At 50.3% G+C, this 25447-nt stretch overlaps 2 protein-coding genes across 2 annotated transcripts; one reads left to right on the plus strand and one right to left on the minus strand.

Moving 5' to 3' along the window:
- Positions 1–3381: 3381 nt before the first annotated feature.
- On the plus strand, positions 3382–4344 carry LOC148216013 (olfactory receptor 52P1-like). The gene has a single exon (XM_088140835.1). The coding sequence runs from the start codon at positions 3382–3384 to the stop codon at positions 4342–4344; it is 963 nt and encodes a 320-aa protein (XP_087996961.1).
- An 18781-nt stretch (positions 4345–23125) lies between these two features.
- LOC103056687 (olfactory receptor 51V1-like) lies at positions 23126–24076 on the minus strand. The gene has a single exon (XM_007444903.2). It carries the CDS (start codon positions 24074–24076, stop codon positions 23126–23128), a length of 951 nt encoding a protein of 316 aa, XP_007444965.2.
- Between the last annotated feature and the right edge of the window lie 1371 nt (positions 24077–25447).

Genomic DNA, 25447 nt, shown 5'->3' on the forward strand with positions numbered 1-25447 from the left:
CCATCTTTGCACTAAACATTCCTTTCATATCTCCAATTTTCTTGAAGAGATCTCTAGTCTTCCCCATTCTATTGTTTTCCTCGACTTCTTTGCATTGTTCATTTAAGAAGGTCTTCTTATCTCTCCTTGCTATTCTCTGGAAATCTGCATTCAGTTGCTTATATCTTTCCCTTTCACCCTTGCTTTTCGCATTCCTTCTTTCCACAGCTATTTGTAAAGCCTCATCAGACAGCCATTTTGCTTTCTTGCATTTCTTTTTCTTTGGGATGGTTTTAGTTGCTGCCTCCTGTACAATGTTACGGACCTCCATCCATAGTTCTTCAGGCACTCTGTCTACCAAATCTAATCCTCTAAATCTATCCATCACCTTCACTGTGTACTCACAAGGAATATGATCTAAGTCATACCTGAGTGGTCTAGTGGTTTTCCCTACATTCTTCAATTTAAGCCTAAATTTTGCAGTAAGAAGCTCATGATCTGAGCCACAGTCAGCTCCTGGTCTTGTTTTTGCTGTCTGTATAGAGCTTCTCCATCTTTGGCTGCAAAGTATATAATCAATCTGGTTTTGTTATTGACCATCTGGTGATGTCCATGTGTAGAGTCGTCTCTTGTGTTGTTGGAAAAGAGTGTTTGCTATGACTAGCTTGTTCTCTTGATAGAACTCTATTAGCCTTTGCCCTGCTTCATTTTGTACTCCAAGGCCAAACTTGCCTGTTATTCCGATTACTCCTTGACTTCCTACTTTAGCATTCCAATCCCCTATAATGAAAAGGACATCTTTTTTTGGTGCTAGTTCTAGAAGATGTTGTAGGTCTTCATAGAAGCGGTCAACCTCAGCTTCTTCAGCATCAGTGGTTGGGGCATAGACCTGGATGACTGTGATGTTGAATGGTTTGCCTTGGATACGCACTGAGATCATTCTGTCGTTCTTGAGGTTGTACCCCATTACTGCCTTTCCCACTCTCTTATTGACTATGAGTGCAACTCCATTTCTTCTAAGGGTTTCTTGGCCACAGTAGTAGATATAATGGTCACCCGAATTAAATTCACCCATTCCCGTCCATTTCAGTTCGCTGATTCCCAAGATGTCGATGTTCAATCTTGTCATCTCATGTTTGACCACATCCAGCTTGCCTTGGTTCATAGATCTTACATTCCAGGTACCTAGACAATATTGTTCTTTACAGCATCGGACCTTCTTTTTGCTTCCAGATACATCCACAGCTGAACGTCCTTTCGGCTTTGGCCCAGCCGCTTCACTCTTTCTGGAGCTACTTGGAATTGCCCTCTGCTCTTCCCCAGTAGCATATTGGACACCTTCCGACCTGAGGGGCTCATCTTCCGGAGTCATATATTTTAGCCTTTTAACATTGTCCATGGGGTTTTCTTGGCAAGGATACTGGAGTGGGTTGTCATTTCCTTCTCCAGTGGACCACATTTTGTCAGAACTCTCTGTCATGACCTGTCCGTCTTGGGTGGCCCTGCACGGTATAGCTCATGGCTTCACTGAGTTACGCAAGCCCCTTCGCCACGACAAGGCAGTGATCCATGAAGGGGAAGGGGGGGGATTACTGCGGGTAATCTGTAACCAAGCAATGGGGGCTAAGCATGGGAATGGGGAACTATAAATTGTATTGTAAAATGTGCCAAGCCAGTCCTAGCTTTGTCTGTAATTACGTACATTATGCTTGAGTAAACTTCTTTGCTGAACACACGTGTCATGAAAGTTTCTCTGAGTCGAATGGGGTAAACCTTACACTAGGAAGAAGACCATGGACAACCAAGAAAACCAAATGATGGATCATCAGACAAATCAACCAGAATTCCTACTGGAGGGCCAAACTATCCTACTTTGGACACACCACACCGATCAAGCTCTCTGCAGAAGGCTCTAATGCTGGGAAAGGTGGAAGGAAAGAGAAGAAGAGGACGACAACGCCTGGATGAGACACAGTCAAGGCATCACCTGAGTGCTCTCCCTGATTCAATGGTTGCGTTGGACACCAAGAATGAAGCTGATTTTATTCCTTCTTCCGTTTATTGTACTCCAGATGCTAAATAGCACCATGAGGCTCATCCATTACAGCTCTATTTAGATACAGGTTTTAAAAAATGTACTGTGCGTTTTTCATGCCGTGATTAATAGAATGCTCCCACTAACTCCCTTGCACAATACTCAGTTCTTCTCTGAACACCTGGGTTTGTCTCAGCGCGAGACACAATTCTCTTCCAAGCTCTCCTGATCAAATGGGATATGCTTTGGACCAAGGCAATCTTCCAATTCTTTGTGAAGCGTAAATTCAATATCCCTTGGCCTTCTGTAAGTGAGATGGCTTAACGAACAGGGTTTTTGTTTTCCGCGACCTGAGAAGGTCACATAGAGAGGGGGGTGTTTGCTAGTCCTAACCAGCACCATATTTTCTCTTGCACTATTTCCTTGGATTTTCAACACAGTGGAGCAAAGGAAGAGAAAGAGCAGTGTGCTAGTGTGTTGCCTTAATGCATCAGGGGGAACAGGAAAAGCTGGATTAACAGGGTGACTAAGGAGGTGGCCCCCCAGTCCCCCCTTGTGCCCAACTGCTCCTCCTGCCAACGGGCCGTGCCAGTCTGCAGAGGCTCCTGCTCACTCAGCTATCTTCAGGGCCAGCAACGCTGGAGGGGGAGCTCTTCGACCGCCCTCCCCTTGTCTCCAGTGATCTGCGTACACACATCCCAATCTGCTGGGCCTTCTGAGAGCCCCCAAAGCAGCCCGCAGCTTCTCCTGAGAGGCAGGCTTAAAGAACAACAAGGTGGCAGAACAGCAGCGACATGCTGAGGGTGGGAGCTGGCCAGGATCCCGCTTGGGCTGTTCAAGCCTATAAAGACTCCTTCCTCACGGAAGGAGCAACACTGGTGCTACACAACCAGTGCCCTGGAGGATGCACGACACCCCCATTCTACAAGGACTTGAGAAAGGCTGTTGCTGCCTGGTGAGTTTTTCAAGCTCGGCAGATGCAACAATCCAGGCACCCTCTTGGCTAGGGCAGTGGGCTGCCCGGTCCAGTTCCCACATCCGCAGCCAACATTTTTCAGCTCATTCGTAAAGCTGTACCTTGAATCCCCCCGGCCCACTGCTGCCACTGTGGGACCGGAGCTGCCCGCTTCTTTTGAAGCTCCCCCAATTTTCCACTGGAGACGGGTTCTGGGCAGGGCACAGGGCTGGCCCACGCCATAGTTTAGCATGAGCAAGACTTCTGCAGTGTCGAAGGAGAGTAAAAAAGAGAAGGGCTCCTGCAGCTCCAAGCACTTCCCACCTCTCTGTTCTTCTGCTCTGATTGACAGGTGCTATGATCTTCAGTGAAGCTAGTGGCCGAAGTGGTTGGTGCATCTCTGATGATCTGAATGATGGTCAATTTGACATACTCCTGGCCTTCTGCCTTTGTGTTGCAAGGCATCCCAGGGTTGGAGGCATATCACAGGTGGTTCTCAGTGCTAGTCTGCATCAGCTATGTGATCATTATTACTGGGAACTGCATCATTTTACTGGTGATAGCATCAGTACCAGCACTCCACAGGCCCATGTTCTACTTGCTCTGCATGCTGTCCACTATTGACTTAGCAAGCTCTACCTCTGCAGTGCCGAAGATGCTTTGCATCTTCTGGTTCCAGGCTGGGGAGATCCAGGTTGATAGCTGCCTGATCCAGATGTTCTTTATCCATGCTTTGTGTATTATGGCATCAGCAGTGCTCTTGGCCATGGCTCTAGATCGTTACGTGGCCATCTGCTTCCCTCTCAGATACACTTCTTTCTTCACGGGCTCACTAGCTGCCAAGATGGGGGTAGCAAGTGTTGTCAGGGGAACCCTGTTGATGTCTCCATTTCCTTTCCTGGTGAAAAGGCTGTCCTTCTGTCGGACAAATGTTATTCATCATACGTACTGTGAGCACATGGCTGTGGTGAAGTTGGCCTGTGGAGACACCAGCATCAACCGTGCCTACGGGCTAAGTGTGGCCCTGATCGTCATTGGAGGGGACTTTCTATGCATTGGCCTCTCTTACTTCTTCATTGTCCGTGCAGTGCTCCGTCTTTCTTCCATTGAGGCCAGGTTCAAGGCCTTTGGCACCTGTGCTTCCCACCTCTGTGTCATCTTCATCTCTTATACCCCAGCACTCTTCTCTTTTTTCACCCACCGCTTTGGCCACAATGTCACTCCCCATATTCATATCCTACTGGCCAACCTTTACCTTCTCTTTCCTCCTATGTTGAATCCCATTGTGTATGGAGTGAGAACCAAGGAGATTCGGGAACAGATCATTAGAATATTTCTGCCAAGCAGGAACATGGTCAAATCCAGATCTGTCTGAATCGGTGCTCCCCAAATCTTCATCTCCCTCTTGCCACATTAGCTGCACCTAGACAGTGTGATAGGTTGGGGATCCATGGAAAAGTAGGCAGTGTTTGTAGGCTGCCAAGGTTCCTCAGCTATACAGTGGACTTACCGTTGTCTTCTAGAGGTCCACCAAGCCATGCAGATGATAGAAATTGCTTTGGCTAACAGTGATGCCGAAATGTATAATGTCCAGAATTTCTCCAGTCACCGTGCTTGCTTATGCCATTGTTAATGTTCAAGAAATAAGACATTGGGAGAAACAGGTGAATAGAGTTTGAGGACAGATGCAGATGTGCAGTGTGGACAGATGGACCTCTGCTCAAATCCTGCTTGGGTCACTCAGAAGGAACTAGACAGATCCAACTCAGGAAAAGCAAAGAAGGAAGCCTCTGCACCAGGTCTGGCTACTAACTACCACAAAGAAGAATCGCCCTGGAGCAGTCCCAGGGAGAAAATCCATCAAGACCAGACAAGGACCAGAGGACAACTACCAGAGATAAGAAGGTTAACAGTTACTCACCATGCAGTAAGTCACATGTGACCAGCAACCGAACAGGTCAGTGAAGGGCTGAGATGATGTGAAAAAGAATATATGGTGGATGCTTCTGGCAACGGAGAAAAGGAGAAGCAGTACAGGGCTCTGTTAGAAGACCCCAATCCATGCATGCAACTATCACCAACAGAGAGCTCCTGTCTTCCCCAATCCTTGAAAATTCCGAGCCTAGGTGTAGCAGGGCAAGGCGGTATGCATGTGTATGCACATGTGCACGTGTGACGCTTAAGCAATTGTAAATAATAAAGCATTTGTAGGTTAACAGAGACTCTCCGTGTGCCGTGTGTTCCCTGGAGACTTCATGACTGCTTAAGATCCTGAACTCGTGTGTCTCCACTGAAAGTCTGTAACTCTAAATGGAGGCATTTCTAACAGGGCCAAACTGAGATCTTCTCTCAGCCAGCCAATGTCTTTCTTTGCTTCAGAGCAACAGCTGAACCTTAAATGCCAGCAAATTATTATGGCCAGGTTGTTCATGAAGATAGAAACTTTGACACCATGTTTCTGATGCAGTTCCACAACAGCTGCTGCTTCTCCAACTCAGAACGGAAACAGCCCTGTTAAGTACATTGTCAGCAGACCAAATGCCCAAAGCCAGCCATTTTCCAGGCCTATGCGCAGATGTTATGAGGGGTGACCCCTTTACCCATTTACTGACTCTCCTGTATGGCTGTGATGCCACAGATGGATTTGAGTGATCAGCTGGGCAGCCACCAAGTCTCCCAGAATGGTGGACCAAAAGGCTTCATGCAAACCTTTTCTTTTGGGGTAGGTGCCCCCTCATTTTATGGAAACAGTTGCTAATTGCAAGGTTGATATCACATGAGGCTGCCCACAGATACGACTTGAGAAACTTTTTCTTCACATGTATAACCACCCAGTCCAAATCTAGGTGTTGTCCTACTTTTGGTAGTCACTTTCCATCACCTGCAGACATTAGCTTAAAGCCCCTGAGATCAGGTTTTAAACATTTTCTTCCCTGTCCTCCTGTAGTGCCAAGGGCCCCTTTTGCCATGGGCCCCTCAGCTCTAAAATCCATCCCATTGTCGAAGAATCAAAACCATTCCTGTTGGCCCCAGCTGTGCAGTTCATTTCCAGTATTCTTCTTCTCTTGCTGGGCCATGTCCTCCAAGAAAAAAAATGTTACTTGTGCCCCCAGTTCCTCTCCTTACTGCTTGCACTTTGTAGATGATGGGACAGCCTGTTTTAATTTAGTTTACAATGCATTGTATTGATAAACTACTTTTATCCATGTATGCTTTTGTTTATTATTTAAGCGCGTACTATGTCTTGTATCCATTGGGAGTACCTTGACCTCTGGGCAACTTGCTTGTTGGGTAGATATGACAGCAATAGATGAAACCCAAACCATCTGCCTATCTATTTAGGAATGCTAGCTTGGTAAGGTAATAGGACCCTGGTACTGAGTTACTTGGGAATGTTAACAATGAACAATTAACTTCCACCATTCTGGGGAGCATCTTCTCCCTTGATAAATCACTATCCCCAAAGGGGGTGATTAAGAAGGACCCAAGATCATAATTTGAGGCTTCAATCCCCTTCCCATTAATCTTCCCAAAGAGGGATCTGCCTGACTTCAAAGGGTAGGTACCAAAAGACTTTGTTATCGATTTCTCTAATAACAGAACTCAATATTCCTATAACATAGGTCATTCGTACTGTTTATCTACATACACGAGGGGTACATATGAAGGAGGTTGAAAAGGATGTGGTACTGTTGTAAAGGATGGATAAGGTCCCGGATCACCGCCCATTCACCTATTGTTTGAACAAATACTTCACACCTTCTACAGGTCCAATTGTCCACTGCTTTTGGACACTCTCCCAGTGGAGTGTCTGGTTCTGCTGCCTGCTTTACTCTGGTATAGTGAATCCACAGCTTGACTCCGGCTAGTTTTAGACATGTCTGGGTTGTCAGCAACACTTGGAATGGTCCCTTCCACTGTGGTTGCAGAGTTTCGTCTTTCCAGGATCTTAGGTAGACCTGATCTCCTTGTCTGATTTTGTGGACTGGAGCATCTAAGGGCAGAGACTGGTGGGCATGAGTATATCTGTGGAGAGAAGAAAAGGCAGTAGAAAGGCAGACCATATTTTAGCATCTCTTTTCCCCCAACAGTCATCTGAGTACCATGTGCCACTAGTGAAGCCACTGGGTAGGGTCTCCCATATAGAATTTCCAAAGGGTTAATTCCTCTAGGTGATACCCTAACCCTCATTAAGCCTAATGGTACAGCCTGTGGCCAGTTTAATTGGGCTTCCTGACAGAATTTGGGCAGGTGACGCTTGAGGGTCTGGTTCATTCGTTCAATCTACCCACTGCTCTGAGGTCTCCAAACAGAATGTAACTTCCAGCGAATCTGCAAGGCCTTTGACACTTGCTGGGTTACTTGGGAGACGAAGTGTGGCCTGGAATCTGATCCCACAATTTGGGGCACCCCAAACCTCAGAATGATCTGTGCTAGTGAGTGCTTGGTCAATTCTCTGGCTTTGTTGGTCCTGCAGGGGAAGGCTTTGGGCCATGCTGAAAACATGTCCACAAAAACAAGCAGGTATCGATATCCTTGTGTCCTAGGCAATTCTGTGAAGGCCACTTGCCAGGCGTCCCCGGGCCCTGCTCCTTCTGGTTGTGCCCCCGGTGGACTTTTCCTCACAATTTTAGGGTTATTCCTTAAGCAGATTTCACACTGTGCTACCACTCGTTCAGCTTCCGCATATAGTCCTGGGCTCACAATTGGTCTTCCATTACAGTTGCGCTTTGATGGCTAGATTGAAGAAGGTCCTGTATCCTTTGACATATAAGGATTTTCAATACCACAATCTTTCCTGAGGGAGTCTCTAGCCAACCATCGGAACACCGGACAGCTTTCCAACCTATTGCTTGCTGCTCCTTCTCAGTGTACTGTGGGTCATCTGGTAAAATAACTTGAGGCACTAAGGCTTCAATCTTGGCCTTCCAAATATCTTTAAGGGCCACTGCCTTAGCTGTCTAATCAGCCTTTCGATTTCCGTTAGTGATAGGGTCACTTCCTTTCTGATGTGCTCTGCTATGCATGACAGCTACTTCCTTTGGGTAGGTTATAACTTCCAGCAACATCAAGATTTCTTGTACATGTTTAAGACTGCTACCAGCTGTAGTCAGTAATTCCCTTTCTTTCCACAAAGCACCATGCACGTGTAAAATGCCAAAAACATATCGAGAATCTGCATAAATATTAACTGTCTTATCAGCAGCTAGGGAGAGAGCACGAATCATTGCAACAATTCTGCTTTTTGAGCTGAGGCGTGAAGGGGTAGAAGATTGGCTTCTACTGCTTCCCACTGTGTGACCACTGCATATCCTGCTCTTCTTTCTCCCTGGACTACCGTGCTGCCGCCATTCACAAAGTACTCAGCCTGCATTGTCAGAGTCTGCACACTCATTCCCAAAGTTCAGTAAATCTTCTGGAATCTAATTAGTTCCAGTAAAGATTTCTTTATTAAGAGAAATATACAGCATCTATAAGTTGTTGAGTCTAAGCATTCCTAAGCAAAACCTTCCCTTTTAAGCCCCCTTTTCCCCCCTTCTACTTTCTTTTCCCGCTTGAAATTCTTCATGCCTTTCTCCTAGTCTCACGGTTGCTTGACCTTGTTGGCACCTCTGCAGAGATAACAGTAGCACCTGGCTTGGCATCTTCCTCCCCCCTTCTCCTAATTTTGATGCCAGGAACAAGCAAGCAGGCCTCCAATTAACACTTTAACCATTTAACTCTCAAGTATGCATTGCTGGTCTAAATTAAATGAAACTATGATTTCTAGCTTGTGTAGATCCTGATATGCATTGGTGATGGGGTGTCTTTCAAATCGGGGTAACTGGAGAAGGTAGTTTCAATCACTCACATACAGTCGTGTTCAAGTTCTCCCTGCTATCTTTGTGGTAGGAGGGTTGCGGGGTTAAGTGTGGTGCTGGTGGCTACAGTAAAGTTTAGGATTGTCCATGTCAGGTTCGGTCAGCACGAGGTTTCAGGGAAGCACGGGGCTGCAGGGAAGCTCGCAACCAGACCACGCGGAATCCACCGGCGGTAGCTAGCGGGGAAAAGAGGAACCGAAAGCGCCGCTAATTAACGAGCCACCTGCGGCCAGCTAAACAGGAAAACCGCAGCGGAAGCTTTTAATTACGAACTGATAACGGCGCGAGCAAGCAAGGAACGGGGCCGCAGGGCAGCGAAACAAGATCGCAACGCAGCACAGAACCTGCGGTCTGCACGTAGCAGGGAGGGGCCAACCCAGCCGGAGGGGGACTGGCAATCAAGGACAATGGACTCTGACCGACCCTGCCATCATGAACGATCAGGGGGGACATTGGGGGCCTAATAGCCCACAGCCGCAACGCGATCACGAGGCGGGAAAAGCGCGGGAAGGGGGAATATAACAAGTGATGCAATTGTACCAAGCCAGTCCTGGCTTTGCTTGTGACTACTACGTTACGCATGAGTAAACCTTCTTTGTGAACCACACGTGTCACGAGAGTTTCTCTGTCGAACGGGGCAAATCTCACATAAAGCCAGGACTCACCGTCAGCGCTACCCGGTACCACCGAGGAGCGTTTTCTTTCTCAATACAGGCATGACCAGCGACGAGGAATCCGTGGGTCAGCTGGAGCGCGAGGGATCCAGGCTCGCGGAAGGGCGGTCGGAGCCGCCCGGGAGCGACGGGGCAGCGGCCAGGGCCGGGCGCACTCCATCCGAGCGGTGGTCGATGGGCGTGAATCAAGGACCAGACGATTCGGGCGTTACGATGACCCGGGGTTCGGGATTCCGGAACCGTGAGTGGAGCGAGAAATTCGCCCGACTAGAGGAGAGAGTCGAGCGACGCCTAGACGCCGTGGAGGCGATGCTCCAGACCCTACTACAGAGAGTGGGGCCACCGGCGGTGAACGAGGAGGCGAGCGACAGGGGGCGGTCCGACACCCCCGCCGGCACCACCCACGGCGCCCCGGTCGGAGGACCAACGGGCGGCAGACGCCCTGAGACTTCGAGGTATCACTGGGAAGTTCTCAGGGGACCCCGAACAGCTGCCGCACTTTCTGACGCACGTCAGGGGGTTCATGCAGAGGGGTGGTCACCTATTCGCTAGAGACGAGGACAGGGTATCCTACGTGGCCGAGCTGCTAGATGGCCAAGCCGCCAGCTGGGTGATCGGGCTGTACGATGCCAACGCGGCGGAACTACGGAGTTTCCCGGACTTCATGCAGGCGCTCCGGGACAGATTCGAGGACACATTGAGCGCCAAGCGGGCGGAGGACGACATCCTACAATTCAGGCAGCGGGGCAAATCGGTATCGGAATATGCCCTGGAGTTCCGGAGGTTGGCCGAGAAGCTCGCGGACTGGCCGGAGTCCCTGAAGGTGAAGTATTTTAAGAGGGGACTCAACCCAGAGATCCTGGAACGGGCACTGGGGCGGGACGACCCGGCCACAGTGAAGGATTGGATCTGGCTGGCCGGAACGGCGGAATCGGCGTGGCGGCAGATCCAACAGAGCACAAGACGACGGGACCAGACGAGGGACCGGCCGAGGGAGAGGACCCCGAGGAGAGACGGAGCGGTCGACGGCAGTCCACCGGGAGGCGAGAGGCGACCAGAGCCCCGAATCTGTGTTTCCGATGCGGAGGCAGAGGCCACCGAGCGGCGCAGTGCCCGACGGAGCGGGAAGGCGCCCCACCACGGCCCGAAGTCAAAACCCCGCGTGCGAACGGGAAAAGGACCGGTGACCGACCGCGGAAGGGGGCAGTGGCGGCGGTGACCGAGAAAGGACGCGGGGGTGGTCGACCCCGGAGACAGCATCCTCCGGAGAGGACTCGGAGCCGGCGGGAAACGAGGCGCGCTCGCACTGAACGGCGTCCCAGTGCGAGCAGGGGAGTCGAGGCGCGCGGACCCAATAGGAGACGAGGACTGCCCACCGTTCCGGGTGAGGATACACGTCCGGGGGGTGAGATCCGGAGGGGAGGCGCAGCTACGGGCGCTACTGGACTCGGGCTGCACCCACTGCTTGATGCACCCAGCGGTGGTCTCGGGGCTCGGGCTACAGCTGAGGCGCCTCCGGGAGCCCATTTCATTCAGCCAGTTAGATGGCACGCTGGCAGGGGGGGGGCCAGCTCAGTATTACACCGAGCCGGTCCAGATGACGATCGGGAGTCACCGGGAAGAACTGAGGTTCGTGGTGGTCCCGGTGGCTGACTACGCGGTGGTATTCGGCTTGGCGTGGCTGCGGCGGCGGAACCCACGAGTCGACTGGACGGCGGAGGCAGTGCGGTTCGGGGTCGACAGACCGGCGAGGGGCGAGAGCAGAGGGGACCGAGCCGTGGAGACGGAGGCAGCCGCAACCACCGGCGGACAAGCGGAGGGTCCGGGACACCGGGAGACGGGGCGAGAGCAGATGGGGCCCGAGACCCGGGCGGCAACAGCAACAGCAGCAGCAGCAGCGCCGGGACCCCGGAGACCCGCCACGATCCCGAGGCAAGGGGAGGCAGCGGCGACTGGCGAGGCGACCGCAAAGCGAGGGGCCGGACCCGGGGAACCCCCGACGGGCGGCGGAATCCCGAGGCAGTATCGAGACCTGGCGGCAGCGTTCGGGGAGAAGGAGTCTGACCAGCTCCCACCACACCGGCCCAGTGATTGCGCCATCGAGCTAGAGCCAGGAGCGACCCTGCCTAAGCCAAAAATGTACTCCCTGTCAAGGAGGGAGATGGGAGCCCTGCGCGAGTTCATAGACAAGAACCTAGCACGGGGATTCATCCAACCCGCGAAGTCACCATTAGCGGCCCCGGTGTTATTCCGGGAGAAGAAGGACGGCTCGCTCCGTATGTGCGTAGACTACCGGGGGCTGAACGCAATCAGCACGGAGTACAAATACCCCTCCCCCTGATGAAGGACTTGATGTCGCATCTGTCGAAGGGGAGGGTGTTCACAAAACTGGACTTGCGCGAAGCCTACTTCAGAGTTAGGATCCGCGCAAAAGATGAGTGGAAGACGGCGTTCAACACCCCGCTCGGAAGCTACCAGTTTTCCGTGATGCCGTTCGGATTAAAAGGGGCCCCGGGGGTATTTATGCAGCTAATTAATGAGGTGCTGCACGACCTACTCTACCGGGGCGTCCTGGTCTACCTGGACGACATCCTCATCTACACCGAGACCCTGGCGGAGCACGTGAGCCTGGTGCGCACGGTGCTCCAGAGACTGCTGAAGGCACAGCTGTACGCAAAGCTCTCGAAATGCGAGTTCCATCGAGAGCAACTAGACTACCTCGGCTACCGAATATCCAGCCGGGGAATTGAGATGGACCCGGCGAAAGTAAGGGATGTCCTGGGCTGGGAAGCGCCGCGAACCCGGAGGCAACTCCAAAGCTTCCTAGGGTTTGCGAACTTCTATCGTCAGTTCATCCCGAACTTCGCCCAAATCGCCCTTCCCCTAACTGACCTGCTAAAAACCAAGGGCACTGGGAAACCCCCCAAGCCCAGCATGGCACTCGCGTGGACTGCAGAATGCCAGGGGGCGTTTGAGGAACTAAAACAGCGGTTCACCGCGGAGCCGATCCTGCGCCATCCCGACCCAGACCGGCGGTTTATAATACAAGTGGATGCATCAGACGTGGCAACGGGAGCAGTCCTGCTCCAACCCAGCCCGGAGTGGGCCATCCACCCGTGCGCCTACGCCTCCCGCAAATTCACCGAGACGGAGAGGAGGTGGATGGTGTGGGAGAAAGAGGCGTACGCGGTCAAGTGGGCGCTGGCCACGTGGAGGCATCTACTGGAGGGGGCAACTGAACCGTTCGAGGTGTGGACGGACCATAAGAACCTCGAGGCCCTGAAGACCCCGCGTAAGCTATCCCCCAAACAGGCACGGTGGTCCCAATACTTCGGGAGGTTCAGGTTCACACTGAAACACATCCCCGGGAAGCGCAACTTCTTAGCGGATGGACTGTCTCGCATGCCCCAGCACGCCAGCCTACGGGAGGAGATCGTGGACTCCGTCATCCCCGCCAGCAGGCTGGCTGCAAAGGCGGTGACCCGAAGCCAGACCAAGGGGGAGCGACGGGACGCGGCGTCTGAAGTAAGGCAAGGGTTCGCGGAGGCAGCGGAGCGGGACGGTTGGCTCAAGCAGAACCGAGAGGCGCTAACCGGCCAAGAGGGGTTGTGGTGGCACGAAGGAAAGCTGTACGTGCCCGAGGGTTGCCGACGGGAGGTCATGGAGAGAGCCCACGACAGCCGGAGCGCGGGGCATTACGGCTTCGTAAAGACACTCCATTTAATCCGGCGGCAGTTTTGGTGGCCCACGCTCCGGAAGGACGTGGAGGCGTACTCAGGGGGTTGCCCGGTGTGCGCAACAGCGAAAGGAGCCAAAGGCAAACCTAGAGGCCTACTCCAGCCGGTAGCGGAACCCGACGGCCCTTGGCAAGAGGTCGCCATGGACTTCATAGTGGAGCTCCCGGAGAGTAAGGGGAAGACCGCCATTTGGGTGGTCACGGACTTATTCTCCAAACAAGCGCACTTTGTAGCGTGCCGGCGAGTCCCCACGGCCGAGGGGCTGGCGAAACTGTTCGTGCAACATGTCTACCGACTCCACGGCGCACCTCGACGTATCGTCAGCGATCGGGGCGGCAACTTCATCGCGCGGTTCTGGCTTCCTCCGCGGCGCACCCGCAGACGGACGGAGCCACGGAACGCCTGAACGGGGGGCTCGAACAGTACCTGCGCTGCTACGTGGGGCACCAACAGGACAATTGGGCGGAGCTACTACCATTCGCGGAGGTGGCATACAACAACGCCGTCCACAAGAGCACCGGGTTCTCTCCGTTCAAAGTAGCCACCGGGAGAGAATTCGTCCCCATGCCGGAGCTGCCTCAGCCGGAATCCCAGATCAACTCCCTGGACGCCTGGTTCGCCCAAATCGACGAGACCCGGCGAGCGGCGCACGCGGCATTGCAAAGAGCCAAAGCCGACTACAAGAAGCACGCGGACCGCAAGAGGCTCCCCGAGGAAAAGTGGAAAGTGGGGGACCAGGTGTATCTGTCAACCAAAAACCTAAAGACGCACCAGGCATCGAAAAAACTCAGCCCGAGGTTTGTGGGGCCGTTCCCCATTTCGGAGATCATCAATCCGGTGACCGTCAGGCTGACGCTCCCGAAAAGCCTCGGGAAGATCCACCCGGTGTTCCATTGCAGCCTGCTAAAGTTGCACCAGCCGGGGAACGCCTGGCACAAGGCGGAGGGAGTACCACCACCCATCATGGTCGGGGGAGCAGCATTTCGAAATCAACCGGATACTGGACGCCCGGAGGCACAAGGGGCAGACCCAGCTCCTAGTGCAATGGAAACATTTTCCCAAGTCCCACAGCGAATGGGTGAGTAAAACCCACATAAGGGCGCCGGACCTAGTGCGGGACTTTTACAGGAAATACCCCGGGAAGCCGAAATAGGACCGAGGGGGGGAGTTGTCGTCAGGGGGGCGGCATGTCAGGTTCGGTCAGCACGAGGTTTCAGGGAAGCACGGGGCTGCAGGGAAGCTCGCAACCAGACCACGCGGAATCCACCGGCGGTAGCTAGCGGGGAAAAGAGGAACCGAAAGCGCCGCTAATTAACGAGCCACCTGCGGCCAGCTAAACAGGAAAACCGCAGCGGAAGCTTTTAATTACGAACTGATAACGGCGCGAGCAAGCAAGGAACGGGGCCGCAGGGCAGCGAAACAAGATCGCAACGCAGCACAGAACCTGCGGTCTGCACGTAGCAGGGAGGGGCCAACCCAGCCGGAGGGGGACTGGCAATCAAGGACAATGGACTCTGACCGACCCTGCCATCATGAACGATCAGGGGGGACATTGGGGGGCCTAATAGCCCACAGCCGCAACGCGATCACGAGGCGGGAAAAAGCGCGGGAAGGGGGGAATATAACAAGTGATGCAATTGTACCAAGCCAGTCCTGGCTTTGCTTGTGACTACTACGTTACGCATGAGTAAACCTTCTTTGTGAACCACACGTGTCACGAGAGTTTCTCTGTCGAACGGGGCAAATCTCACAGTCCAAGGGTGTTGCCTGACAATTGGCCATCCTGCTTGGAGTGAGCCAGTGATTTCCTTTCTGTTCTAATACTGTTACCACCGAATTTGGCACATATATAGTCATTGGTTGGCCGAGGTTCAATTTTTCTGCAGCTTTTACTAAAATATTCATGGTAGTGGTGGTTCATAGGCAAGCCGGCCATCCTGCTGCTACTGGGTCCATTGTCTTCGAGAAATATGCCATGGGCCGATGCCAGCTACCCAGCTTCTGTGTTAAGACTCCAGCAGCCACCCCCCCTTTGTTCATGTACAAACAGCTGAAAAGGTTTTGTCAGATCAGGCAAACCCAGGGCAGGGGCAGACATCAATTTCTGTTTGGCAAAATGCAAACTTGCTGTCTGGGGTCCATTCAAATGGGTCACATACTTTTCATTGGATAGCCCCATAAAGGGTTTTTGCCATTATCCCCAAGCTGTAGATCCAGATACAACAGAAACTCACCATTCCCCCAAAAAACCCTAAATTGCTTCCAGGTTTTTGGTTCAGCCAGTCTGCAAATGGTGTCCTTTCTTTCTGGGAGCAATGCTTGCTGTGTAAGAAATGCCCCGTTTGTCAAGAGAAACTCCCGTGACACGTGTGGTTCACAAAAGAGGTTTACTCAAGTGTAACGCAACAGTTACAAACAAAGCCAGGACTGGCTTGGCACATTTCGTTGTACAATTTATAACTCTCCCCTTTCCGCGGTTCGCCCCATCATCAGGTTATAAGCTATGGATTATCGATACCCCAATAATCCCACTTAATGTTCCAAATGGCAGGTTCAGCCAGTATCCCATTGTCTTAGATTGCCTGCCCCTCCGGCATGGGCTTGTTTCCTCGGGGTTCTTTCAGTTGTGCGCCAAACCGGGGTTTGCTTGATCGCGTGGTGATCACCATTCCGCGGCTCGCGGCTTCGTTCTTTGTCTCATATGCGCTGCTCATCACGGGGGATACAAAACTTCCACTCTGTGGTTTCCTTGTTAAGTGGGTGCAGGTGGCCGATGAATTAGCCATGGCTCATACTTCCTCTTTCTCCCCGGCTTGCGCGTGGGCGGTAGAATTGGCTCAGCGCGGCTGACTGGGCTTCCTAGCAGTGCCGTGCTGGCTGAACCTGATATGCTGTCCCTTAGAAGTAGTGTACCGTAAATGAGTAACAGTCTCTTGTGAAATCGGAGCCTTAGTTTTGGACACCCTGTAGCCTGCCTGTCCCAGAAAGTTTAGCAGTGCAATTGTACATTGGTCGCAAGCTTGGCTGGTCTCTGTACAAACCAGCAGATCATCCATGTTCTGAAGCAAGTGCATGTCACCCTCCGGGGGGGGGGGGGGTTCCACTGCTGGTGGTCTGCTGTTAGTGCATTGCCAAAAAGGGTGGGGCTATTTTTTAAACCCCTGAAGTAATACAGTCCAACACATCTGAGTTTTGTATCATGTGTCTGGGCTTTCCCATTGGAAAGCGAAAATCTCCTGGCTATTCGGAGCCAAAGGGATGCAAAAGAGAGCCTCTTTCAAGTCCAACACTGAGAACCACGTTCCCCCAGGTGGTAAGGTAGCAAGCAGATTATATGGATTCGGCACCACAGGGTGGAGTGTAACCGTCACCTGGTTCACTGCCCTAGGTCCTGCACGAAACAATACTCAGTAGAGCAGGGCTTCTGTACTGCTAATACTGGAATGTTGTGACTGAGTTACACTCCCAGATTAACTCATAGGCGATGAACTTCTTGATTATAGCCTGGAGCCCCTTCCTTGCTTCCCATTTTAATGGGTACTGTTTCACGTTGGGGGGCACAGTTCCTGGTTTTAAATCCACTTGTACTGGGATCACATCCTTTGCTCTCCCCGCCTTTTCATCTGCCCACACCCAAGGTACCACAGCATCCAAAGTTTCTGTCGGTATTTTATTTTCAGGTGGAGGCAATTGCACGAGAGCCACTTGCACCCTCCAACCTTGGTCCATCGGCACAATCAATGTCACTTTATTCTCATCAAACGTTAATTCTGCCCGCATTTCACCCAACAGATCTCTTCCCAACAGAGGTAAGGGGCATTCCGACATATATAAAAACTGGGGCCTGAGCCTTTTGTTTCCCAAGATGCAAGCCATTGGGTTTAAGAATTATGTATTCCCTCTATTTCCAGTGGCACCTACAATAGGCACCGTCTCTCTACCTAATTGTCCATGTGGGGCAGTTAGTACCGAGTGAGTAGCTCCAGTGTCAATCAGGAAGTCCACTAATTGGTCCCCAAACTTCACTCTAACCAGGGGCTGTGTTGGGGAGATGTAAAGTGTCTCAGTTTTCACCCCAGTCCCCCCCAGTCTCGCAACGTTATTCCCATCATTCTTGAGCCCCATCTCTGCTCTTTCTCAGCATCTTTTTGTTGTTTTGTTTTGTTTTTGTTTCTGGGGACAATCCTTTTTCCAGTGTCCGTCTTCTTTACAGTAGGCGCACTGGTTTTGACCTATGCATGGTCCAGTTCCCTGGCCCACTCCCTCTCATCCTGCTGGGATTCTCTGTTGCCAGCCTTTCTGATCTCCTGTAATTGCGGCAGCTAGAAACATAGCCTGTACCCTTGCTTTTCTTTCCTCTCTTGGGCTTTATCCCAGTTTGAAAAGACTTTATATACAATGCCAGCCAATTGAGAGACATTCATACTGGCTGCACCCTCAACCTTTTGCAATTTTTTCTCTTATTTCGGGTGCGCTCTGCCCCATGAACAGCAAATTCACCATCCTTGCGTTCGCTGGCTCCTCCGGATATAAATCCGTATACTGGATTTAAGGCATTATAAAATCTTTCCAAAAAGGCACTGGGATTCTCATTCACCACTTGGGGGATCTCATATATTGTTGAAGTGTTTCTCTGTTTTGGGGCACCATTCTTCAACCCAGTCAGGAGGCAAGACCGATAGTGTCTTAACCTGGTCAAGCCTGCTGCATTGTTAGGATTCCAGCTGGGGTCATCAGGGGGAAACAGTTGGTCTGCTTCTGATAGTCCACCATCTTGATCTCTTCTAACCTTAGCTTCCACCTTTGCTTTGTCAATTCCCATTCTCTTTTCCTCAGGCGTCAATAGGATGTCTAGCAGACTCTCACAATCCGCCCAATTAGGAGAGTGAGTTTTAAAGATTGAGCTGATCAGATCATACATTCTTTTTGGATCCTTCTGGTATGGAGGGGCATTATTTTTCCAATTATATAAGTCAGCAGTAGAGAACGGATAATGACTGAGCACAGTCTGGGGAGCCTGTCCCTGGGCCACCTGCTGTCCTGGAAGGGGCATTTGTCTCAGCGGATATATTCCAGACTCTGTAAAATGCCCTGGAGGAGGCCTATTCGGTCTTAGGCCTCCCATCCTCCCACTGCCTCTTCACATTCTGCTGGCACTGGTGGATTCACCTGTGCAATTTCGGTTATAACCTCTGGGTTTTGGTTATTTGCGTTTTGATCTCCCGGAGCGTAAGGCAGGGGAGCCGAAGGTGTTTCAAAATCCTCCCTCCCTGCATCATCTTGCAACACCTTTAGCTCAGATTTAATCACTGGAGCTATAATCCCATACCATCCTTGCATCTCCTTATTTTTCCACAATGACATAAAAGCACTGACATACGTAACTTCTTCCCACTTCCCATTTCTTTTGCAAAACACATACAGCTGTAAAATGTCATTATATTTCAAACTGCCACTCAGTGGACACATTGCTCCATCCTCTAATTGGTGCAGCAGCCAAGCTGTTTGGCAGTAAAACTTCAATTTTTCTTTTGTCATGGGATCCCCTCCAAACTGTTTCCAGTGTTTAAGGGTGCATCCAAGAGGACCACGTTCTCAAATCTTACTCTGCCCACCTCCAATTTTCTTACTGGCACCTCGGGTCGCCTCCTATGTTCTTTCTGATCCCTGAAACCTCAGCAAAGCCTCACAGGTGAATAAGCACTGGTCTTGGTGTCCGGATGCTGAAACGTCGTCAGGCCAGCCCCAGTTGATCAGAGAATAGATACAGGACTTATACCCATTCCAGATGAGGTGCTCACCAGATGAAGAGTGAGAATGCAGTCCTTCCCCAGCCCCTTCGGCCTTCCTTGCCACACTTCTTAGGTGTTGCACCTTTGAGTCTCTGATGTCACCCTTATGTCAGCCCAAACACCCAACTCTGGCTTATTTAGCGATGGCTCATAAACACACACTCTCTCTTTTGCAGCATTAGGAGGGCATGCAGATCTTAACAGTGTAAGAGTCGCAGCATTCATCACTGATTAAAGGCTCTGTGAGACGCAGGCTCGTACAAAGCAATTTACTCAGGTGTAATGCATGTGTTTACAAACAAAGCCAGGGTTGGCTTGGCACAGGTTACATAGCATTTTATAGTCTCCCCGTTTCCCGTGCTTTGCAGGTCCCGCCTGCTAACCGCCGCTGCCCGCCTTTGCCCATCCTTGGCTCGCCCCTTGCCCTCGGCTCTCCACGCCCCAGGCCGATGGCAGGTTCAGCCAGGGTCCTTTGCTTTCTGCTGCTTTGCTTACGTCGCAGGTCCCATGAGGCTGACTCATGATTGCTCTTGATGGGCGGCTGAGCGTGGCTTGAGCTGCGGAGTTTTTGTCTTCATTGTCGGCTGCTTGCCTGTGGCGGCTAGGGAAAGTCCGTTTGTTGCAAGGTAATTGATTCCTGCCGCGGGTTGATTGCCACCACCTGTCGGCAGTTTACTTGCGGTTTTGCACTTCCTCTTTCGATCCCCTGCGCCTGAGGCAAGGAAGCTGACTAGGCGTGTTTGAAATTGGCTAGGGAGAATGGCGGCTAGCTTGGAAGGTGTGTGCCGTGCCAGGCTGAACCTGACAAACAGTCTCTCTTGCTTTCCTGGAATATCCCAATCACCACTCAATCCCAGCTCATGGTAGCCTGTTTGCAGCGGAAACCGCTCAACACACAGCCCGGGTAGCCCACCGGATATTTTATATTCAGGGAACGCATGCGCACACACACCATTCAACCATTCACTTTATGTTTATCGGTGTGCACTGTTGAGTCTGATGGCTGACAGTCTGGGATCGGCTTGGCAGAACCAGGCAAGGCCTTTAGGTGTAGCCCCGTTTGGTGGGCCAGAAATTGTTGTCCCAGAAAGTGTGGATCCTTTACCTGGCGTGCAGGCCCAAGAAACCACACCAGATAGGTGGACAAGAATAAAGCTTTATTTGCAACCAAAAGGTTGCCCAGTAGTAAGTTCCAAATGGGCACACCCCTGCCCAGGGTGAACACACTTTTATACAATTTTGAACAGCGTACATAACTGTAGACTAATCAAAAGGCATACATTCCTTCAACATACATTCCTACAAACCAATCAGGAAGAGCAATGTCATACATACATTCTTAGTAATCGTAGTTAACATAGTTTTAACTGAGGGTTAGGAGGTAAAGAGGTGCCTTAAGGTTTTATCTTATCCAACATTCCCAAGTAACTCAGTACCAGGGTCCTATCTATTACCTAACCAAGTTGGCATTCCTAAATAGATAGGCAGATGGTCTGGGTTTCATCTCTTGCTGTCATATCTACCCAACAAGCAAGTTGCCCAGAGGTCAAGGCACTCCCAATGGATACAAGACATAATAATTATATTACGCGCTTAAATAATAAACAAAAGCATACATGAATAAAAGTAGTTTATCAATACAATGCATGACTTAAACTAAATTAAAACAGGCTGTCCCATCATCTACAGAGTGCAAGCAGGAAGGGGAGGAACTGGGGGTACAAGTAACGTTTTTCTTCTTGGAGGACATGGCCCAGCAAAAGAAGACGAATACTGGAAATGAACTGCACAGCTGGGGCCAACAGGAATGGTTTGATTCTTCGACAATGGGATGGATTTCGGAGCTGAGGGACCCCTGGCAAAAGATCTGCTGCACTTCAGGAGGAATGTGTTTAGAAGAGTCACTTTTTGTGAGATGGGCGGTATCTAAGTTTGAAATATAAATAAATAAATAAACCTGACTTCAGGGGCTGTAAGCTAATGCCTGCAGGTGATGGAAAGAGACCATCAAAAGTAGAACACCTAGATTTGGACTATACATGCGAAGAAAAAGTTCCTCAAGGCGTGTGGGTAGCCGCATGTGACATCAACCTTGGTGGCTGCCCAATTGATCTACCCTCCCAATGCTGGGCATTGATTATGGGGATGTGGCCAGTATGGGAAATGACCCCTTCCCCTGCTCTTCCTGACGGGAATGACCCATCCCACAACTGATAAATAGAATCAAACTTTTTTAAACATGTAAAGAGAGGATATCAACGTTCCTTTTTAATTATAAGTAGTCATATATGAAGCATTCAATGGAGCAGAGGATAAAAATATAGAGCATCTGAAAATTTTTTTGGGTGGGCCTACTACAATACCATGAGCTTTGAGCAAATTGGAGATGATACTGGAGCAACTCTGATGGGTCAATTTGCATAAAGCACACAAGGTCCAAAAGTGTATGGAGACAATGTTCCCCAGAGGCAATAAATTAACCTTCAATACATACAAACTATAAAAGTGAAAATTAATCTGGCACAATATTTCTAGCTAAATTTGCTCCTTATTCCTTAGGATAACTGAACACCTGGAGCAAATGCTCCAGTGTTTCCGTGCTTTCTCAGTCCTCTTTCTGGCAGCTTGTAGATTTTTTCCCCAGCCTTGGCACACCATGGCCTCTTCCTTTCCTCCAGGAATTCTCCTGTGGTCTCTCAAAACCATTATTCTTCTTTGGCACAAAGGGAGCAGATAATAGCAAAGACATGGCTAGAGGCTGACTTTGAAACAGATCATGCATTGCTCATGTTCAAATTCCAGGTTAAGCTAAAGAGGATGAAAGCTAACCCTTTTCCACCATATGGTCTTCAACATATACCCAACATATTCAAGGGGAATATCAGAAATCTCTGTGAAATCCTGAACCTCATTGACAGAGAACCAGAGGAAGTGTGGAATGAACTTACAGAAATTGTTAAAGATGAATGTGAAAATAGACTGCCAAAGAATGAAGAAACTGAAGAAAGCAAGCTGGATGTCAGAACAAACCATGGAAATTGCCAAGAAGAGAAGAGAAGCCAAAGGTAAGAAAGACAAAGATCTCAGAAAGGAACTTAACAAAGAGTTCCAGAGAGCAGTTAGAAGAGACAAGATGCAGTATTACAACAGCATCTGTAAAAACACTGAAGATGAAAACAGGCATGGAAAAATAAGCAAAGTCTTTCAAAAGATCTCCAAATTTATAAGGAGTTCCCACCTTGAATGAGTAAGCTCAAGAATACCAGAGAAAACTGATGCCAAGAAGATCAAAGATGGAAGGTATATACAGAAACTCTGTATAGTAAATATGTTCTTATCCAAGATAGCTTAGAAGACATTCTCTACTTACAAGAACCTCTAGTACTAGAAGCTGAAGTTAGATCAGCATTCTGATTATTACCAAGTCAGAAGGCTAAAGGAATTGGTGGAATATCTACAGAAATATGGCAAGCAACAGAAGAAGAATTTGTAGAGGTTCTACTCAAACCATGCCAGCAAATCTGCCAAACGATATGGTGGTCAACAGATGGAAGAAGTCAATCTATATTCCAATACCAAAGAGAGAAGACTTAAAAGGATGTGTAAATTATCATTCAATACCCTTAATTACACATCCTAATGAAATGATGCTTAGGATTATCCAATGCAGATGAGAGCCCTACATGAAAAGAGATGCCAGATGTTCAAGCTGGCTTTAGAAAAGGCCAAGAAACAGGAAGCTTTGTAGATGATGCACATTGGATAATTGAGAAAGCAAAAAATATCAAATAGAATCAATACATGGTTCATTGATTATAGAAAGGCCTTTGATTTTGTCGATCATGTCAAGCTGTGGAATGTGCTTAAGGAAATGGGAACCCTGGAATATCGCACTGTCCTTATGCAAAATGTATTCACAGGTCAGGAAGTCACAGTGGCTACACTAACCTCACTAGAAGATTAGTGAGAGAGGGTCATTCTAGCCACTGCTTAGTCACTTAACAATTAAAGGATTTGCCTGCAGGAGGCAAAGAAGAGAACTGTGCCATTCTCTTCCTGTGCAGAGCTTAGCCCCCCTTGCCTTCCCTTCTGCTAAATCTTCCAGAGGTTCCTGAGCATTCGGAGGAGATGGCTAGAGATCTCCTTGGTTTTGATGCTGTAAATTAGAGGATTCATAAGGGGCGGGAAGAGGATGTAGATGTTGCCCATGAGGACGTGGAGGAGCGGAGATGCATGCTGCGCAAACCGGTGCACGATAGAGAGCCCAAGCACAGGAATGTAGAAGACTAGGACAGCACAGATGTGAGTGATGCAGGTGCTCAGGGCCTTGAGAGGGCTGCGTCCACTGGAGGCCATGCCCAGGACTGCCTTCAGGATTAGGCTGTAGGAAATGAGAATGAAGAGGAGGTCTGAGCCCATGGTGAGGAGGATAAGGCTGAGGGCATAAATGTTGTTGAAAGTGGTGTCACTGGAAGCCAAGCGAATCAGGTCCTGGTGCAGACAGTAGGGATGGGACAGTCTAGCAGCGGGGTGGTAGTGGAACTTTGCAAGGAAAAAGAAGGGGGGCATTAAAATTAGTGTGCTCCTCAGAAGGAGGGCAAGGCCAATTTGTGTGACTCTGGTAGTGCTCAGCAGCTCAGAGTACCTCAGGGGGGATTTGATAGCCAGGAAGCGGTCCATCGCCATGGCAAAGAGCACAGATGACTCCATGAGGGAAAAGGAGTGGAGGAAGTAGAGTTGAGCAATGCAAGCTTGACTGCTGATCTGCCTTAGCTGGAACCAGAGGACACCCAGCACTGTGGGTACCGTGACAACACAGAGGCCCAGGTCGGTGGTAGCCAGCATGGCCAAGAAGTGATACATGGGCTGATGCAGGCTTGGCTCTACCCAGATGATGTAGAGAATGGTGCAGTTGCCCAGCATGGCGACCAAATAGACAGAGAAGACAGGGATGCCAATCCAGCCGTGAGCCGATTCCAGCCCAGGAAAACCACCCAGGGCAAACACTGCCATGCTGACATTGGTAAGGGCAACCGATGCCATGGTGAGTCACGAGGAGCACCTGCCACTGCCCTTCATGGATCTCCTAATGCCCTTGTCTGTGCCAAGCTTTGGCCTCCCCTCACCAACCTCCCCTTGTGCACCTTGTTTCCCCGCAGAGGCAGAAAAGCAAGAACAGAAAGAGAGGATGCCACAGCACAGAGGGCAAAGGGTGCAGAAGGGTGCGATACAGTGGCAAAAAAGTACCGGGGTGGTCCAGCTTTTCCATTTTTAGGCAGGTTTCATGAAACAACCATGAGTGCTGTGTTCTGGCCTGATGTCTTGCGTGGCAGGAAATGCTCAGGGCTCACCCTGAAGGATGGAACAAAATCCACATCCCCGTAGAATGCTGGACTACCGCATAACCTCCTGGCGAATGTCCTTCACTGAAGAACTCTTGAGCCCGGGGCCCCTTGAAGATCTTGCCTGACTTCTTCTTGGGCTAGAAGATTGACCCAGCAGCTCCTTTGCTGGAACCAAGAAGCGGAGCCTCTTCCTGCTTTTTAGAATGGGGAATGTCTTCTGCTTCAGCGCATCGAGGCAAGGCTTCTTTCAACAGGCCTTCGGCTGTCCTCCACACCAGAGAACCGAGAGATGCTGTGCTGGAAGCTGGAATGGAAAAGCCGACTGGTCTCCCTCTTCTTCTTTGGAGGGAGGGTCACTCCTAGCACTGGAGGTAGACTGGATTGCTGCAAGTCCTTATAAAAGGGAGATGGTGATGGAGGTGAGGCATCTGTGACTCTGCAGCCAAGACTAGAGGGGGAATCCCGTGGAGACTGAGTCACGGTCGCTTGGCTCCCTGTGTTGCCATCAACTCCCAGCCCTGGGCCTCAGCAGAGGCGCCTTATCCAGTCTCTCAGGTGAAGGCAGGGCCAGCAAACAGGGCTGCAATCCCAGAACGGGAGTGTCCTAACATAAGAAGGATGGCTTCATCGTCCAGTCTATCATCTGTGGGCCTCGCTAAGCTGTTGCTGAGCATCTCCATGGTCTGCCTTACTTATTTATTTGTCAAGTTTATGTGGCCGCCCATCTCACAAAAAAGTGACTCTGGGTGGTCTGCAACAAGACAGTGAAAAAGTTAATATATAAAAGATTTTTTTTTTTTTAATTTACAGGACAAGGCTAAGAGAAAACAGCAGACATTAATAAAAGTCACTATCCCTAGTGGGGGTGGTTGAGGAGGACCCAAGACCCAAATTCAGGGCTATGGAGCTATGATCCCATACCATCCTTGCATCTCCTTATTTTTCCACAATGACATAAGAGCATTGACATACGTGACTTCTTCCCACTTCCCGTTTCTTTTGTAAAACAAATACAGCTCTAAAATTTCAATACATTTCAAACTGCTGCTCAGTGGACACATTGCTCCAT

The sequence above is a fragment of the Python bivittatus genome, unplaced genomic scaffold, assembly GCF_059951505.1.
Source record: "Python bivittatus isolate LINGU-HERP-01145 unplaced genomic scaffold, Pbiv_v1 ctg000340_np1212, whole genome shotgun sequence".
Classification (NCBI taxonomy): Eukaryota; Metazoa; Chordata; class Lepidosauria; order Squamata; family Pythonidae; genus Python; species Python bivittatus.